The sequence below is a fragment of the Camellia sinensis genome, chromosome 1 (genome assembly GCF_055761805.1).
Source record: "Camellia sinensis isolate YWXY chromosome 1, ASM5576180v1, whole genome shotgun sequence".
In the NCBI taxonomy this organism is placed as follows: Eukaryota; Viridiplantae; Streptophyta; class Magnoliopsida; order Ericales; family Theaceae; genus Camellia; species Camellia sinensis.
In genome coordinates, this window is record NC_138961.1 from 223,358,090 (window position 1) to 223,377,230 (window position 19,141).

Genomic DNA, 19,141 nt, shown 5'->3' on the forward strand with positions numbered 1-19,141 from the left:
AACAATTGTTTAACAACAGCTAGAAATAAACCCTCAAATAGCATACTCAGGTCAATAAACCTCAAATGGCATCAAACTTCAGATCAACTCGCAGAATTCATCTAATTTGTCAAATCAGGAGACAACACTCCAAAAAATTCTTAACAGGGATCTACAGCAAAAAACACTTACTAAAGTTTTATTTTACAATGTTACAGTGACATGGATCTCCAAGCATTATATCGGCAACATTAGAAGCCGGAAGAAAAGAAACAGAACTCAGATGCAGAGGCCCACCAGCATTTGGAAATGAACTCTGTTAGAGATTATGGCACATCCATCAACTCCAAAGCAAAAGAAGCGGCATTTGAGATCTCAAAGAGAGCACAAATAACTAATGGTAATTCCCACAAAATGAGTTATCCAGATGCTGAGAATCAATTGTGCGTATAACAAGTTGCACAAGTTGCCTCCATTTTCAGAACATCAAGAAATGCCTACTACCTAGCGTCGACCACTGCGACTTTTTGCTCTCGCTTTCTGCAACAAATAGGAGAATTAATAAGATACTTGAAAAATGGAAAATCAGTCTTTGAATTGGTCTAATGAAAATCAAAACCAAGCAGGCAGTGGTTTTTTTCCCCCAAAAAAAACTGGATAACATAACGAAAGAGAACCTAACATGGTTTGTTATTCATATTAACCAAATAGCCCCTTATTTAAAAATAAAAACAAAAAATTGTTTGAGTTTTCAGTTTCAACATTTAGGAAAGCAGGATTTAGGTGAAGTAGAGGGCAAAACAATTTAATTCAGGAATGTCAAGAGGCATTCAAATAGTCAAAAGCCTGACTGGAGTTGGATTGTAATTTCACTCAGACTTTGTCCAAAGTTCCAGGGAAAGGGAAAGCATATGCACAAGCGTGTGCGCGCGCACACACACACACACTCAGAGAGTCAGAGTTGTGAGCAAAGTTACTTACAGATGCAGTCCCAAAGCTCGCCCCTGACCCTGTTGCAGCACCTAGGATAATGTAAGAAAATCAATCAGATGGTAAGGAAAAGATTGAAATTAGAAAATCAGCAACTGCCACGGCGAAAGTGGTAATATTAGGTTTTTGTGACTCCTATTATTAGTAATACTGCACATAGTATAGCCAATATCATTAATAAAAAAAAAAAAATTTAAAATTGTGTGATTAAAATAAGTTTAGTTGATTATGTAATATCTGTTAAAATGTATGCAATCATTATGTCAACAAACAATGGGTTAACAATCATTCGTATTGCAAGATCAGCAAAGCATACTTGATCAACAATCATATCAATACATCAAAATTAAGAACAACATTAGTTCAAAGTCTTACAAACTGGCAGGCTCAAAATCACATTCATAAAGTATGAGTTTTTTAATATGCTTGGAATAACTAAATTAACAAGCACTGTGAGAGAACTGAATCCATCATGAATGCTTTGGTCATTAATAAACATGATTTCAACAGTCCTGTCCAAAATCAAACCCCATTGTCATACTGCGATGATGTTCCATACATTCTTATTTCTTAATCTTCAGCAAAATATTGATCTTTTTGTGTTTAAAGTATCATTCCCAGAATATAACCTGTCACAACGCCAAGATCTTGGCACAAAAGTAAATGTCAATTTCGGACTAAAATTAGTGCTGCCCAATAATATCGTGAAAGATAACTTCAGATCCAAAACAAAATAATAACAGCAAGAAGAATAACATTCAAAATTTGCAAGTTCCTTTTGCATGCATCCATCACTGTTTTGGCTTGAACTTTACTGGGAGGTTTAAATATCAGAAGCAAAAGAATTCTGTTAATTAATAATAGTATCCCTAATTCACTAATACTAAACGACATAGCCATAGAATGTACCTGAAGCAAATGGGGAAACTCCTGCAGAAAGAGTTGAACCAAATAGTGCTCCAGTACTACCTAAGGAAGAAGTTGTAGCACCAAAAAGTGGTGTCTGGGGCGAAGCAGCAGATGCTCCAAATAAGGACGATGTCGGAGCAGAAGTGATGGGAGTGGAGAATAGAGAAGATGATGATGTGGCAGCAGATGGAGTACCAAAAAGCGAGGACCCACTCCCTGATGATGCTGCAACTGCTGCAGAAGTTTGCGGGGCAGTTGATGCACCAGGTGTTGCTGAGCTGGCAAACAACCCTGCAACTTGAGTTGATGGTTGTGGAATTGCAGGCAAATGCAAGGTTGGATGTACCCTCCGAGCAGCAGCTTCTTGTTTGGCTGTTTCCCGTCGATCAGCCTCAAGAAACGGATCATTCCCATCTCCCCGGCGGCGCTGGTCAGCAAGATATGCTGTTTTCATGGATTCAATGTACTGATGAATGCTCTCCACCTACAGAGAAGCAGGTCATACAGCTCTTACAAAAGGTGATAAATACAACAACAACACAAAAAAAAAACCAGCATACTCATGAGCATATTGGAAAGCATCTCCAACCACTTGTAGCAAGTAAAAAGGTAATATGAACTTATAAAGGGCACACAGGATACGATTTCTGAGCTCCATTTACAGTAAACTCACACCATCACTGATGCAAACAAAATTGTAGTAGCAAAATGCATATTATAACAATTCTGAAGGTAAATTGGGACAGTGGTCCAGCGAAAAACTGCCACTACTGTCATGCAATTACTACCATTAATGAATAATGCAAGAGGAATGAGGCAAAGAAACTGTCCTACCTTCCAAAAAGACTTTCAGTTACTTTCAATTAGAAAATTTGCATCTTCTTTCATTACAAAACACAACCTTGGAAGATAAACTAATAATGCGTCAACAAACATTATTAAATATTAAAGAACACTTTTGGTACAGAAAACTCTAAAACACAAGAAATTCAGTTTTCTTTACCTTTGCAGCCACATGAACAAAAAAGTCATGCACATTTGACATGACTTTGGGTAGAGACTGCAATAACGAGGAGCTAGAGTTCAAGGAGTTCCTGTCAAAATCTATGAGGAGCAGCTGCTCTAACTCTTCAATCCACAGCCGGCACTCACCGATATACTTCTCAAATCTGACAACTGTTTGCTGCAAAAAGGGAGATGGTTTCCTTGGGAGCCCACTATAGAAATCAAAAACTGGAACTACTGAGGCAGCTGTTGGTTGACTGCTTGCATTTGGCGCCACTGCAGCTCCTGAAGCCTGTGACGGTGCAGCGGCATTTGAAGCAGCACCTGCATTTGGATGAATAAACCTTGGGCGCAACATCATGAAAGAACGAATAGCAACCTCTGTGTTACGTAGCATATGTTTAACAACAGCCATTAATTCTTGCAAAACAGCTTTCTGCCGTTCCATTGATGTACTGATTCCACCAAGTTCCTGCCATGATAATTAGAAAGTTTCATCATCATGCAATAAACTCAGAATTAAAGAGAAAATGAGCTGAAAAGAGGCCTTAGAAGCTCAAGTACCACACTGTTCTCAAAAAACTTGTAAAAGAATCCTAGGTTTGCAACTGGTGTTTATTGATCACAATAGGTGATGATGTTAAATGATTAGTTTAAGAAAATTTGATGAACACGGCTACCAAGACCTTGCTGAGATAACCAGTAGTTAACCTTCATTCCAAAAAATTCAAGGAATTAAACAATAATTTATACATAGTTTACAGCAGTTGGGGTTTGTGAATTATTGAAAAAATAAAATTTGAAGTCGAAGGAATAATTTGTTCCAACTAGTTTGAAAAGATGATAATTCAAAATATTCAGAATAATTCAGGAATTCTGTCAGAGACATTTATGTTACTTCACATAACAAAGAAACCAAGGGAACTGGACACATTCATAATATTCTCCCCGTGGAAGTTCCAAATTTACAGAATTTCAAATCTGCTCACCCTAAATTTTCAGTCGGGACATAGATGAAAGTATAAAAGATTACTCTTGAAAGGTATTTCGCTAAAAGGTTATCGCAACAAAAATGTTGAATATTGAAATTTTGAAAGCAAAAAAAAAGTATAGGACTATATAATAGCAACAAAATAATTGATTTTGATGGTGATAACATTCGTATGACCTCTCTCTATCCTAGAGACTGGTTTTATTCAAACGACTAACCCAAACCAAAAGATGGCAGACGGTTTCCTAGCTTACACAGGCATTACTCAGTAAAATGAAACCGAAAAACTCAAGTTTGGCTAGGAAAAAGCTTGGTTGAGCTCACTTAATAGCCCAGTTGAACCAACGTTGAGCCAAAATTGAAGCTTGTTGTAAGGTGAGCAAAGTCCAATCAGCCAATGGCTCTTCTGGGTAGAGCTTGTGATTCTAGTGTTCTTGAGACTGTTTTAACTAGACACTTGAAATTTGCTCTCTTTTAAATAGAAATTTTCAAATAACTTTGAGATTCTAATTCTAATTGGTAAAATAACAAATAGTGAAATTTTTAAATACATAAAGGACCTCTTAGGTTCAAAACTAGACTTAACTTCTTTTCTTTGTCCATTGATTTTCAATCAAAAAGTTAACAAATTTGTTTGAAAACATACTATCCAATAAGAGATCAACACATGCCTCAAAAACCAGGTTTAGTCTTCCAAACCACCACCCTTGGAACTTTTCATGCCAGGCAATATAACGAGCCAAGGTGAGCTCAAAACCTCAACTAATAAGCAATTCGATCATATCCACCTCTTTCATTAAAATCATTTGCTTATGATGAGCAATCTTCTAGGGTAACTATTTGTCAACTGTAATATATAAGGGATCATTTTAAATGAAGCCTATCATCAAATCAAGAGATTATCCAGAATATTCATCTAACCAAAACTACTTCTCAATAATAGAAGAGAGAGTAATATGTACTCTATGAATTAAAAAACAAAAAGGCATTATTGTAGAAAAACAACTGGGATGTATCACTTCACTAGGAACTTAAAGCAGTATCAAATCTAAAGTGCCATGCCAACACATATCTCAAAGGACCACAGAGTTCTAAGTGGTAGTATTGACAATGCACCAGGTTTTCATCCAGGCTATGAGGTATTTATTTTACTAAATGCTATCTCAGTTCTACACAGTGGATCAGATATCCATCTGTGATGCCAGACCCTCTGTACATTAATCTTTGTTACAATTATTTGAAGTGTAAGAAATAATGTATAGAGAAAGAGAGAGAATAAATTGTATGTATTATTATTGATTGATATATATTGATTTCTATTACAATGATTCATGATTCCTATATATAGAAGATGGTGAGTGTGTAGTAGGTAAGGAGTAGGTGAAGTGGAGGTGGTAGTGGTGTAGTGGGTTAGGTTTAGTGGAGTAGGTGAGGTGGTAGTGGTGTAGTGGGTTAGGTTTAGTGGAGTAGGTGAGGTGGTAGTGGTGTAGTGGGTTAGGTTTAGTAGAGTAGGTTTAAGTGGGTGAAGTAGGTGGAGAGTAGGTGGATTTTAACAGCCCCCCGCAAACTCAAGGGGGATAGGAACTAACCAACTTGAGTTTGGAGAGAGTAACAAAACAAGAAAATACATAAAAATAAAAGAGCATAAGAGACACTGTATGGTCGTGTCAGACCATTGGTGAAGACACTGGATGGTGGTGTCATAACGTTGTAGAGGACACTGTATGGGGGTGTCATAACCATGTAGAGGACACTGTTTGGTGGTGTCATAACGGTGTAGAGGACACTGGATGGCGGTGTCAGACCGATGTAGAAGACAGTTTATGGGGTCATGTCGGACCATTGTAGAAGACAGTTTATGGAGTCTTGCTGGACCCTTGTAGAAACTAACCGGAATCAATGTCGGGACAGTTTACAGAGTCTTGTCGGACCCATAAAGGAGCTAACCGGAATCAATGTAGGGACAGTTTACAGAGTCTTGTCGGACCCATGAAGGAGCTAACCGGAATCAATGTCGGGACAGTTTACAGAGTCTTGTCGGACCCATGAAGGAGCTAACCGGAATCAATGTCGGGACAGTTTACAGAGTCTTGTCGGACCCATGAAGGAGCTAACCGGAATCAATGTCGGGACAGTTTACAGAGTCTTGTCGGACCCATGTAGAAGACACTGTATGAGTGTGTATATAGGCTGCCCAAAAGATATACATGTAGATATATATATCGAGCCCGCAAAAGTCGCGCCCTCAAAAGGTGCGCCCACTTTATCAAAAGATGTGCCCGACAGAAATCATCGAGCGGCGAGCCATCAAAAGGCGCGCCAGACACGCGGCGATGCACGTGACCGACAGAACGCGTGTCGGCCTCTTCGTCAGGGTCTTTATAAACCGAAGCGGAGGCTGAGGCTTGGAAGCATAACAAACCAGTTGAAACCTCTGCATTCTCAGAGAGCTTGTCTCGAAGAGCTGCAAATCTTGAAACACTCTGTAACCAACCCTGTCTGACAGTACCAATCGGTAATCGCTGCTTCTCTGAAACACTTAGCAACCCAAAAAACATGGCCTCTTCTTCCCGTTCAGCTACCCAGAACATGGCCTCATCTTCCCGTGGTCTGCTCACTCTCTTTCCCGACCTCAACGAGTCAACAAGAGAGATAACTGGTGCGGTGGCCTGTGAACCTCAACCAAACACCTCTGGTTTTGCTCCGTTGAACTTTCCGATGCGGTCGGTGGAGCAAAAAATGGCAGTGCAAACGGATATTGAAGCTAACCAGTATACATTGAAGTCCTGTGTTGAAACCATGACTGCGGTCACAAACTTGTCGCACCGGCTGCAGAGTAGGACAAATGAGGTGCAGCAGTTAAACGCCCAACTGGCTCTGCTCCAACGCATGTATAAGGATGCGCGAGCAGAGATAAGTGTGCTAAAGGCGGAAAACAAGGAGCTGAAGCGGAAGGCCAGTTTTATGTTCCGATTTGGAGGGCCGCCATATGCTGCAGTGGAGGAGCAGGGAGTAGTGATCATGCCCAGTGGAGTGGGAAACACGGAGGCAACACCGGCAAGGGCCGCCCAGGACGGAGGCAAGAAGAAAAGACCGGCGGCAGAGTAGAGAAGAAAAAATCCCACCTGTGAATGTGGTTGTTTGTTTGTTTGTTTTTTTTTTTGTTTTTTTTTTTTTTTTTTTTTTGTAAAATTGTGATCGGGGTTGATCCCTGAGATGAATAAAATATGGTTTGGTGTGCAAAGCTAGATGGTATGAATGGAATTGGAAAAAGATTAAAAATAAGGTGAAAGAAAAATAAAGAAAGAAATAATAAAAATATATTTGAAATCAAAAATGAAAGATGGGGAAATAAGGAAAGTGGTTTGGAGAAAATAAATAAAAATAATGGAGTTTGAAATCAAACGGAGGAGAGATGATGTTTTTTTTTTTTTTTTTTTTTTTTTTTATAATAAAAAAAAGAGATATATATATATATATATATAAAATAAAGAAAGTGGGGAAAGTGGCGGTGGATGCAAAGTGGGTTGGAAAGTGAAAAGATGAGAGAGAGAAGGCATGTGGGTGGTTGTCCATTGTGGAGGACAAACATAGTGGGTTATATTATATTCAGAAAGTTGTCCATTGTGAATGATGGTTTTGATGATGGTGATGGAGGAGTGAGTGTGGAGAGTGAAGGGTATTGAAGAAGAGTGAGGAACGATGGGTCTGTGAGACATATGCTTGTGAGAGAAAAGGAATCTGAAAGAAAGAAGAGATGGGTGTTGTAGCTTTCTCTCTCATCCTGGCATTACCGTAAGGGATGAGCTCGGAAAATGGAAGACATGAACACGACTGGACATTCAGCACTCCACATGTCAACCTTGGCATCATATTGCTGAAATTGCAGAATTTCTGGGGCCATATACAGTGGAGACCTGCAAACTGTCTCTGCGTGATCATTAGGATGTAAAATTCTTGAGAGACCAAAAACAGCAATCTTTAGCACTGCATCACTGTGAGGGCTTGAAAGCAAAATGTTCTCTGGTTTCAAAGTGAAGGTATGTGTTGTGTAGAAAATAAGCGGAATAGGTTGAGGTCCGGCGGGCGGCTAAGGTGAGGTTGCCGCCCGCCGGGGAAGCGAAAATACTAGGTTTTAAACCAGCTCTGATACCATGTAAGAAATAATGTATAGAGAAAGAGAGAGAATAAATTGTATGTATTATTATTGATTGATATATATTGATTTCTATTACAATGATTCATGATTCCTATATATAGAAGATGGTGAGTGTGTAGTAGGTAAGGAGTAGGTGAAGTGGAGGTGGTAGTGGTGTAGTGGGTTAGGTTTAGTGGAGTAGGTGAGGTGGTAGTGGTGTAGTGGGTTAGGTTTAGTGGAGTAGGTGAGGTGGTAGTGGTGTAGTGGGTTAGGTTTAGTAGAGTAGGTTTAAGTGGGTGAAGTAGGTGGAGAGTAGGTGGATTTTAACATGAAGTAAAGTAACAAGTGGGGTTAATACTTCTTTTCACAAAAGGATAAATTTTAGGAACAATCCAGTATCATTCAATCATAGACAAGCTTTTAGTTACTCATCTTGGACTTCCATGTGAAGGTATAACTAAACCTATGTAGTTAAAGGGAAAATCGCTGTAAGATGGAGGGAGAATTGCAATGGTATATAGGACCATGAAAGAGGATGATGAGAATGTGACTGATTATCCACCCTAACCGAGCTTTGTTGAGAAAGTAACTATACTAAGTTAACACAGAATTGACAATTGTGTGGCACATAATGTCACAAGCAGCAAAAGACATCCAGTAAATCAAAAGAGTGAAAACCTGAACAATGTGGCTTGCGTCGGGCTCGAACCCGTCACTGGAGACAGAAGAATCATAAAGTCGACTACACTGATCCAGCCGCTGGCTTTCATCCCTGTACTCCAGTATTTTCTCCCTATTGACAAAACCACTACTTTAGCAACTCAAAACCCTAAAACAGCAAATCAAATCCAAACTCTACCAACAAATTACCCAAAATTACACGTTCCAAACGAAATTCAAATGCAACATTAAACCCTTAAAACCCCAAAACATCAATCAATTAATCAAAACGAGTAAAATTGTTAACACTCGTACGCATACACACATACTCGATTTGAAGGAGGAATTTTTGAGAGTCGGGGTGGAGATCGGCCCATTTGGTGCTGTAAGTGGCCGGAGTTTTCTCATTGGTAAAGAGATAGAGTGGTTGTTGTTGTTGTTGTTGTTGTTGTTGTTGTTGTTGTAGTTGCTGCTGTTGCAGCTGAAATTGTTGTTGCTGCTGCTGCTGCTGCTGCTGCTGCTGTTGTTGTTGGAGTTGAAATTGTTGCTGTGACTGTTGCTGTGGTTGGAAAAATGGGCTGCTCTGTTGAAATGGTGATTGTTGTTGAGGTTGGAATAGTTGCTGTTGTTGGGGTTGCTGTTGCTGTTGCTGCTGTGGAGTGAATGAAAACGCCATTGTTTTTTGAATCCTTCTTTTTGTTTCTTGTTAAATGGGTTTGGAATACATATCAAAAATAGAGAAGATCAAGAAAACCCCTGCTTTAAAACCCTAGAATAGAGGGAAGAGAATACTAATGAAAAAAGACCCGCCTTCGGCTACTGTTTTCTGTGTTTTGGGAAATCTTAGCTTAAAAGCTGTATATATCGCTGATGGGCCTACTGGGCCTCAGGATTAATTTTCGTAAAAAAGCAGGCCCCACGGTTTGCAACAAGAGCCCTTGGACCAATCTTGCTTTTGGGCTTTTTGGTTTTGGACCAAGATTACAAAAACAAAAGTACCACATTTTATTTTTTATTTATTTTTTTTGTTTTCGGTTTCGGTTTCCCAAGAGCGTTTGGCTAACTTAACGCACGCCTCAACTCGCAATGAGAGCCTGGCACTGACTCATTTGATGACACTTACCTTTTTAATTTTTAATTTATATTTATAAAAATTTAAAAAATTTAAATAAAAATTTATTTGGTAAATTTTTAATTTATAAATTAGTGGTTTCAGTTTATAAATTTAGCCAAAAAATATAAACTCAAAAAATGTATTTCCGTTTTTAGTTTTTATTTATTTATTTTTTTTACCACTCAACACTAGTCACCACCGGCCACCATTTTTCACCACTGTCTTCCGCCTCCGCCACCACCACCCACCACCCACCTGCCACCCACTCACCACTACCACCTACCCCCCGCTACCACCACCATCACCCACCACCCACCTGCTACCCACTCGCCACCACCACCCACCCCCTACCACCACCACCGCCGCCACCACCACCACCCACCCCCTGCCACCACCGCCACCACCACCCACAGCCTATCACCTACCACCCACATGCCACCCACCCGCTACCACCACCCACCCAACCGCCACCACCACTATCACCCACTCACCCGCTACCACCACTATCACCCAACCACCCGCTACCACCACCCACCCAACCACCACCACCACTATCACCCACCCACCCGCCACTGCCACCACCCACCACTCACCTGCCACCATCACCCACCACCCACCACCACCACCACCCACCACCACCATCACCCGCCACTCACCCGCCACCACCACCCACCTGCCACCACCATCCGCCACCACCCACTCGCCACCACCCGCCACCGTCACCCACCCACTCACCCACCACCACCACCACCCACCCACCCGCCACCACCCGCTATCCACCACCCACCTGCCACCACCATCCCCCCACCCGTTACCGCTTTCCACCACCGTCTTCCGCTGCCACCACCCGTCACTTGCCACCACTTTTCACTACCATCTTCCGTTACCACCACCCACCACTTGTCATCACTTTCCACCACTGTCTTCTGCCACCATCACCCACCACTTGCCACTGTTTTCCACCACCGTCTTCCGCCACCACCACCCGCCATCATTTTCCACCACCGTCTTCCGTCGTCACCACTCGTCACCACCCACTACCCGCCACCACTTGCCATTTCTCACTCTTTTTTACATTTTGTCTAAACCAAACGCGTTTATAGTTTATGTTTTTTCTAAAAATAAACAAAAATCAGTTTATAAAATTTTTGTAAATATAAACTGAAAACGTAAACGTTACCAAACAGGCCCGAAGTGTTACAACTATCGAAACTCCAAATGGGGGTAAACTTACGCTGTATTTGATTAAGAGATTTAAAAAGAATAAATAAATAAATAAATAAATAAATAAAATATATTTATATTTTATTTAATTTTACACATTTTAATTTTTTTTTTCTAAATTTTTCAACTAAACACAACGTTAATTGAATCCCAAAATTTTACCCAACGATGGATAAGTCACTGGGTAACAAGCTCGTGTGCATACATATAGTATGATGGGATCTATATTATCATTAGTTGATATTTTCATCATCATAATGATATGTGTATATATGTATATATGCTTTGTAATTTGGTGTATATTTATTCGTAATTTTATGTTTCTCAAGATTGAGAGAGAGATAGAGGATTTTGGATTTTCATTAGCTAGGTGAAGTATTGCTTGACCTCAAATCTCCTTATTCCTATATTTGAAAACACTCGTAATTATTAAATTTTTTGAAAATTCCATATATGATAAATTTGAAATGTGATCTCATTATCATCAATTTTTTGGAACATAAAGACAGAAGGATTTGGAGCCTAAAATTTCAAACCCATTAACTAATTTATTTTTATTTTTTTCCATTTGTTAGCAAGAAAATAAATTTATAGGTCGTTGGACTTCATTTATTAAATACTATCTCTTTTCGTATTTATTAATTATTACATAGTGTCTATTTGGAAATTAAATTTTTAGTGATATTTAACTGAAATATGTTTGTAAATAACGTTTTAATTTTTTATAAAAAAAAATCATACAAAATGTACATTGAATATAAATAAATATTTAACTCTTGATGAGTTTAGTTTTTTTAACTTTGTAGTAATTTTATAACTATAAGACCATCTCTAACGGTTCACCAAAGTTGACATTAAATTTAAAATTTGGTAAAAAAGTTACTGTTTGGTGCTCCAACGGTTGCACCAAATCGATATCAAATTGAGATTTCAGCAAACGATTCATCAAACTAAGGACAGAATACATATTTCATCAAAACACTGTGTGTGACCGTTGAAGCAGAAAAGCTTCAGAATTTTACACATGGGTCGACCACTTGGATGACCACCTGGTCGACCCCTTAGTTGACCACCCGGTTGACCAACCGGTCGACTAGTGCATGCGAAATTGGCCTGGTTCAAACAGTTCAAAAAGGTAAAAAAAATAAAAATTGGCTTTACCGGTCGACCCACCGGTTGACCTACGGAGGTAGGTTAAAACAGTTCAAAAAGGTATTAAAAAAAAAAAATTCCTCCTAACCAGTCGACCTGCCGGTCGACCATCCGGTTGTCCAGAAGGAGATTTGATGAAGGTGAACCGTTGGAGCATTCAATATCAAATTGAGGAAATGACTATTTTTTTACTCAGATTTGGTGAAACATTAGGTGAACCGTTGAAGATGCTTTAACTCCTTATCAAATGGCCTCAAACTTCTATCTCGGTTAGTCATTTTAGGGTCTGTTTGGGAAGATTTGTGGCTAAAATAGTCACAAAAGACAAAATAGGTTATTTTAGCCACAACAAATAAAACATCGCATCCAACCCATAATCATTACACTCTTCTCTCATAAAAAAAGTCAAAAAAGCCAAAAAATCAAAAAGTCCTTCCCAAACCAAGCTTTTTAGCTCAGGCTAAAATAATAAAAAAAAACCAAAAAATCAAAAAGGCAACCCACTTCACAAACCAACCCTTAATGGGCTTATTAAGGGTCATTTCTAACTCTAAAAAAATAAAAAATCCAATTTCTCAAGTGCTATTAGTAGAATGTAAGAAAAATCGAGAAAAAATCGATCAAATCAACTGAACCGGACCAAATCGGTTATATTTGGTTTGTTTTTTAACAATAATTGGTCCGTGCTGTTCTTAAATTTGAATTTTTTCAATTTTCGGTTCGGTATCGGTTTAAGCATCTTGTGCACCAATGTAAATCGAAACCGACCGTTTCAACATATATTGTATTTATAATATATATATATAATCTAATAATATAATGATATTAATCAGTATAATAAATTATTAACCTTAATTAATTAATCTTATCATCTTTACAACCTAAGTTTGTAAACTCTTATTATATATAATCGTAACTCTAATTCATTATTCTTGAAACCTTAGTATTTTTTTTTAAAAAAAAATTTGTTTTTATTTTTGTTAATTTAGGAATTGAAAAGTATATATTAAATGAATGGATTGGATATGTGGGTGTTTGGGAAGTGGGTTTTTATGTGGATTTTTTTAGTTGTAGGATATTATTGCAGAATTTTTTTTTTTTTGTGTTTGGGAAGATAGTTGGATTTTTTGTGATTAGATGTGATGTTTGTGAGAAAAAAAGTGAAATGATTATGGGATTTGATGTAATATTTTGTTTGGATTTGTTTTTTTTTGGTTTTACAAAAAAATTGTCTTTTAGTGAAAAAAAATCAAAAAAAATCCCAAAAAAATTGTTGCCAAACACCGCCACATGTTTGAAATGGTAGACAAATAATTAATTTAATATTTTTATATAGATTAATGATTATATTTAAAAGTGTCTCAAGTTTGAAAAATCCTAAACCGATTAAACCACACCAAACCGAACCGTTTGAATCGGTTCGGTTCGGTTCGGTACGGTTTGATGGTAGAAGCGGTCTATATCGATGTTCGAAATAATAAAACCGACATTATCGGTTCAGTGTAATTTTTTTTATCTAAATACCGACCATATGAACCGATTACATCCCTAGCTATTAGAGATGGCCATTTTCTCTCATCCTTGCTCCTGCATTTTCCGCTTGGGTTTTCCCTTATTCAGAAAGTGGGGCCGGAACAGATTTTGCTTTCACCGCCCCGTCCTACCCAACTTTGCCAATATTTTTATATATATAATATATAATATAAATTTTTTTCACTGTAATAAAATTAAGACACTAAAATATTATACTTAATATTAACTTTTACAGATCTATTATTTTTATATCTTATATTTTATAATTCTCATTAAATATAAATTATTATCATAATATACTACATTATGTATAATTTTATTAATATTTTTATTCGTCAACTTACAAATTTAACATATCTCTCATTCCACCACCACTTGATTTGCTCTACTCCCAACTATTACAAACCTACCTCAAACCCAACTCGTGACTATCCTAGGTGTTGGTCTGATGGGGGCCTTTTCTCAAATTAAGGTAAAATAGTAACTTATTTTTCAAACTAGGCCTAGTTTGGACGGAATTCTCAAACTAGGCTAAAATGTGATTGTGAACCTGACCCTCCCGCTAAAAATTTCTAAAATCGTATAAGCGTAGTCACAAACCACGCTTTTAAATTTTTTTTTTTTTATAAAACGTAGTTTCAAAACACACTTTTGAGCAAAATGTGAAAACATGTTTCCATAACACGTTTTCAACAAACACAAACCAAACCTAGCACTCTCTTCTTTCTCTCTCTCTCTCTCTCTCACACGCACATATACAAACCACGTGTTTTCAATAACTTTTTTTTTTAAATTAATTTTTTGTTTTCAATTAATTTTTTTTCAAATAAAATTAATTGAAAAAAAATTTGTTAGTAAAATTTTTAAATTTTTGTTTAAAATCTATCGTAAACTCATTTTTTGAATTTATGTTTTTTCTTCAAATTTACAAATTGAGACAACTATTTATAAAACAAAAAAATTAGCAAACAAGTTTTTATGATAGTTTTTTAAATTTTTGTAAATATAAATTGAAAACTGCAAACGAAATGGTTACCAAACATGTCTCAGATGGTAAAAATGTCGTAAAATTAACAAATAATTAAATAAGTTACCAACGTAAGAAATGATTTATCAAAAGATTTTTAGGCTATGTATGGTTTGATTTTTAATTTTTTTTAAATTAAAAATTAATTTGGTTAAGAAATAAAAAATAATTATCATTTAAGGGTAAAAAATAATTATCATTTTAACTATCAGGCAGGTTACACTTCAATTTAATTTGTAAAAAATTATTTCTAACCACTCGAAAAAAAAAAAATTTGATAAGTCATTTCTTTTAAAAAAAAATTTCTAAAAATCAAACTTTACATAGCCTAAAAATCTTTTGATAAGTCATTTCTTACGTTGGTAACTTATTTAATTATTTATTTATTTTACGACATTTTTACCATCTAAGACATGTTTGGTAACCATTTAGTTTTCAATTTTTAATTTATATTTACAAAAATTTTAAAAACTATCATAAAAACTTGTTTGACAATTTTTTTTTATTTATAAATGGTTGTCTCAATTTGTAAATTTGAAGAAAAATCATAAATTTAAAAAATGAATTTACGTTGATTTTTAAACAAAAATTTAAAAATTTTACTAATATAATTTTTTTTACAATTAATTTTATTTGAAAAAAAAAATAATTAAAAAAAATAGTTATTGAAAACACGTGGTTTGTATATGGACGTGAGTGTGTGAGTGTGTCGGAGAGAGAGAGAGAGAGAGAGAGAAAAGAGAGTGTTGGGTTTGGTTTGTTTTGTTGAAAACCTGTTTTGAAAACACGTTTTCACATTTTGCTCAAAAGCGTATTTTGAAATCACGTTTTATGAAAAGAAAAAAAAATAAATTTAAAAACGTGGTTTGTAACCATATTTTTACAATTTTAGAAATTTTCAACGAGAAGATTAGATAAACGGTGAAAGCATGGTTCACAACCACGTTTTAGACTAATTTAAAAATTATGTACAAACTAGACTTTAGTTTGAAAAATAAGTTGTTATTTTACCATAATTTGGAAAAAGGCCCATCTGATGGCCTTGCAAAATCATTATTATGTCAAAACAAAAATGCTTTCTATCCCCACTGGGGGTCGACCCCCAGTGAAGTGTCACTTCGGGATTGGCCCAAAAAAATAAATTTTTTTTTTTTTTGTGTTTTCAGCGAATAGGGGGTCGCCACCTCACTGGGGGTCGACCCCCACTGGGTGTATGTATCAGCGTTCTATGTCAAAATTTACTTCTACCATGTGCTTAGATGTAAGATTTGAGAATTATAAAGGAGAAAGGCAAAAAAAAAAATACTCTGTTTATCTTGACTTATTGGTTCATTTTCGGGATTTGTTGTCTTTAATTAGGTTAATAAGTAATGTATTTTTATAAGTAATAATCAAATTTTGTTACACAAATTAAAATATCTCAATTAATTATCAAAGTATTCAAAACAGAAAAAAAAAAAATATATATATATATATAAACGAATTTTTGGAATGTCAAAAATATTGAAAATGAACCAACAATGTACAACAAAGGAGTATACGTTAAATTTTTATCACTTTTTTTTTTTTTCCTATCAAATCTTAAATTCAAATACAATTAGAAAGTACAAACATCAAATGCTTATAAATTAAATTAGAAAGTATAAACATTTTTTTATTTTATCAAATTTGTGCTGTTAAATAAATTTCATATTATTACTAAACGTTAAAAAAAAACATTTAGACATGATTTTGACACATTGTAATTCTCTGACAAGAAAATAAAATTCTCTGTAATTGAATATATAACAAATTAAATATTATTATAAATTAAATTGTAAAAATTTAATTACGGATCTGAAATATTTTATCTCAAGTGAAAGTCTAATCACCCCAGCTCATAATTCAAAACATCACTGCCGCCGTATAATTTTGAAAATTTTGTCTAACCTAACACTTTTTCTTGTGTAGAAATTGTACCACATTGCATGTGGCATTTTCTTTTCGGTCCAACATTGATTGTGGCATTGATGTAGTAATAGAGCGACTGTGAAATGGATGCTAACATAAAAATTGATAAATTATCTAACAAACGAAATTAAACTGATGAAAAACCATGGATAAGAAAAGGTAAGTCCACAATCAAGAACAACCATTGCTTCCTCTGACATTTCAGACCTAAATCAAACTCTCTTTAACATGTAGTTGTTAAGGCAACAAAACCTATTATCATCATCATCATCAGCATCATCATCATCATATCTAAAAACAAAAAGGGAGTTACCAATACAAAACAAACACCTCATTTAAGACCATTCCCTGGTGTGGAAATAGCAAGATCCGGCAACGAAAAGCAATCCTCACCAGTAATAAACCCACCTTCACCACTCTCAAGCTGCCACGTACTCCCAATCATATTTGCACCACCAGCAGCGCCACCAGCACCACCATCCCCAACCGAAGAAATGGGCCAAACAGCTCTTCCAAGCCCAAATCCCATTTCCTCAAACCCAGACCCAAGACCAAGCCCAAACCCACCCAGCGCCAAGAACCCAGGTGCCTGAGTGCTCAACAAGGAAGTAAAACTTCCGCAACCGTTCAGACCCGGCTTCACGTCACCCACAAACGGTACGGACAGGCCGTGCTCTGCTGCTGCGGAGGAGAGGCCGAACAAAACTGGTGTGGCGGTGGGAACCGATATGTGGTGGTGGTGGTGGTAGTCCTGAGCTGCGGCGGAGGAGGTGGTGGTCGTTGGGCGAGAGCGTTTGGCGTTCTTGCGGCTACCGCCGCCGACGGGGATGTCGCGGAGGGTGCCGCCGTGGGTCCAGTAGCGGCGGCAGGACTTGCAGAAGTGGCGGGGCTGAGAAAAGTTGTAGTTGTTGTAGTAGCAGAACTTGGTGTTGGTGGAGTCGCAGCGAGGGCAGGGGAGGTGCTCCGGCTCCGGCGGTGGCGCACCCACTTGCTGTGGTCTTGTGGGTCTTCTCTCACCAGAATCTGATGGCATTTTGTTGTTGTTTGTACAGTTCTGTTTCTGTTCAGAGGGAGTGAAGTAGTGAAGATTTGGGAAAAGGTTAGTGGTGGTAGGAGGGGGGGATGGAGTTTATGGAGGTGGTGGAAAATTAGAATGGAGATGTTTGGCTGCTTTTGGGAGGCATAGAGGTGGGGTTTTATGGGTGGAGAGAGAGAGAGAGAGAGACAGGTTCTGGGTTCTGAGGCTTATATGCAAGAGTGAACAGCTTTAGCAGTGTTTTCTGTTGTTCGCGACATTTTCAGTCGGCTCCAACAGAAGCTATGTTTGGGTCGGCTCCTAATTGGGGGCTCTTCATTTGCCTTTTCTTTTAATTTAGCATTTTTTTTCTTTTCCTAACAATGTGTTTTCTTGTATTTAAATTAATTTCATAATTTAATATTGAATAATGCTATAATACAATTAGGAAATTTTATTTTTTATTTTTTATCGTTAGACACCAATGTAATTTGATCAATAAGAACAGCCACTGCCACGGTTATATTACTCAAGTCAGGCTCAACCTCCAAACTGTACATGAAATGAGTTCTTGCCTCAAGCAATTCTAGCCAAAATTGGGGGAAAGTTTATGTTCTATTGGTTTAGTTTTTAAAATAAGTTTTGAGTTTTAAAGCCTCCGTGTGAGAAGTGGGTTGGCTTTTTGGTTTTTTGACTTTTTTGACTATATGAGCCTGGGCTCAAAAGCTTAGTTTGGGAAGGACTTTTGGCTTTTTGGCTTTTTTGATTTTTTTGTGAGAGAAGAGTATAATGATTATGGGGTTGGATGAGATGTTTTGTCTGTTGTGGCTCATGAGCTTATTCTGTCTTTTATGGCTCATTGAGCCAAAAAAGCCCAATGAGCCTTTGCCAAACCAACCCAAATTATATTTTGAAAGATAAGTTATTGAAATGAATTTTGAAAAGTTAAAAATATGTTTTATTATGAGTTTTGAAAATAACCTTTGAATGATTTGTATTTTTTTTTTTTTTTTTTGATTGATTGATGTATAGAATGAGAGAGGAGAGAGGAGAGAGGAGAGAAAAAAAGTGATGGATTGATTTATTAACAATAAAACAAAAAAACAAGAAAAAGAGAAAGGAAAGAGAAAAAATAATTTTGAGTTATGTTTTAAAAACATATTAACTAAACATATTTTTTTATTTTTTTATTTTTTTATTCAAATCATGACTTAAAAACAAAACCAAACACTATTTAATTTTTTTTTTTTTAATATCGCACAAAACCAAACACTACTTAATTTATTTATATAATCATTACATTCTTTCTCTCACAAAAATTCAAAAAATCTAAAAAATTATCCTAAACAAAACTTTTTAACCTCCAACTAAAATAATTAAAGAACCAAAAAATCAATCTACTTCCCAACCAACCCTATATATTACTTTCATTTAATAGTTAAATGTCTATTTAT

The 19,141-nt window shown here is 36.6% G+C and overlaps 2 protein-coding genes and 1 long non-coding RNA gene across 3 annotated transcripts; 1 reads left to right on the forward strand and 2 right to left on the reverse strand.

Annotated features, from left to right (window-relative positions):
• Positions 1-77: 77 nt before the first annotated feature.
• Positions 78-9,511, reverse strand: LOC114314832 (hydroxyproline-rich glycoprotein family protein). The gene is made up of 6 exons (XM_028261338.2): positions 9,002-9,511; positions 8,691-8,805; positions 2,882-3,355; positions 1,879-2,362; positions 961-1,001; positions 78-519 (listed from the first exon to the last, which is right to left on the reverse strand). Exons 1-6 carry the CDS (start codon positions 9,346-9,348, stop codon positions 484-486), a joined length of 1,497 nt encoding a protein of 498 aa, XP_028117139.2. The 5' UTR covers positions 9,349-9,511; the 3' UTR covers positions 78-483.
• LOC145803159 (uncharacterized) lies at positions 4,985-8,474 on the forward strand. The gene is made up of 3 exons (XR_014345281.1): positions 4,985-5,344; positions 5,387-8,256; positions 8,299-8,474. It is a non-coding gene; the product is annotated as an uncharacterized LOC145803159 (long non-coding RNA).
• A 7,288-nt stretch (positions 9,512-16,799) lies between the features above and the next one.
• On the reverse strand, positions 16,800-18,216 carry OBP1 (OBF binding protein 1). Its single transcript, XM_028261302.2, has one exon. The coding sequence runs from the start codon at positions 17,703-17,705 to the stop codon at positions 17,004-17,006; it is 702 nt and encodes a 233-aa protein (XP_028117103.1). The 5' UTR covers positions 17,706-18,216; the 3' UTR covers positions 16,800-17,003.
• Positions 18,217-19,141: the final 925 nt, after the last annotated feature.

Excerpts from the sequence above, each read along its gene's own strand:
- LOC114314832 (XM_028261338.2), bottom strand. The coding sequence starts at position 9,348 with ATGGCGTTTTCATTCACTCCACAGCAGCAACAGCAACAGCAACCCCAA. Across the intron at positions 8,806-9,001 it reads AAATTCCTCCTTCAAATCGA|GGAGAAAATACTGGAGTACA; the intron begins GTATGTGTGTAT and ends TTTTGTCAATAG. Across the intron at positions 520-960 it reads CGAGCTTTGGGACTGCATCT|AAAGCGAGAGCAAAAAGTCG; the intron begins GTAAGTAACTTT and ends TATTTGTTGCAG.
- OBP1 (XM_028261302.2), bottom strand. The coding sequence starts at position 17,705 with ATGCCATCAGATTCTGGTGAGAGAAGACCCACAAGACCACAGCAAGTG.